This window comes from Eimeria mitis, genomic scaffold (genome assembly GCF_000499745.2).
Source record: "Eimeria mitis Houghton genomic scaffold, Emh_scaff160, whole genome shotgun sequence".
Lineage (NCBI taxonomy): Eukaryota > Apicomplexa > Conoidasida > Eucoccidiorida > Eimeriidae > Eimeria > Eimeria mitis.
The window spans coordinates 22,783-23,035 of NW_013569916.1; the positions used below are offsets into that span (position 1 = coordinate 22,783).

General features: G+C 53.8%; 1 protein-coding gene across 1 annotated transcript in view; it reads right to left on the minus strand.

Annotated features, from left to right (window-relative positions):
• The window catches only part of EMH_0001120 (protein kinase, PfEST homolog, putative), a gene marked incomplete at both ends in the record, with an annotated part of 27,896 nt that overhangs the window by 21,516 nt on the left and 6,127 nt on the right, over positions 1–253 (minus strand). Inside the window, one exon of the mRNA XM_013495492.1 lies at positions 64–149. Within this exon, the coding sequence (XP_013350946.1) occupies positions 64–149 (86 nt within the window). The remainder of the gene's footprint in view (positions 1–63; positions 150–253) is intronic.

Genomic DNA, 253 nt, shown 5'->3' on the forward strand with positions numbered 1-253 from the left:
TACCTGAGGTGATCTCTGGGGCAGTTGACGATAGCCGAGCCAAAATCAGCGAGAGAAATTAACCAAGACAAAGGACAGCTTATTGCTTCAGCAGCACCAAACACCAATATGTTAGAAAGCTTCACGTCCACTATCCGCAGCACCTCCGCCTGCAGCAGCAGCAACAGCAACAGCAGCAGCAGCAGCAGCAGGAGTAGCAGCAGGAGTAGCAGCAGGAGTAGCAGCAGGAGCAGGAGCAGCAGCAGCAGGAGTA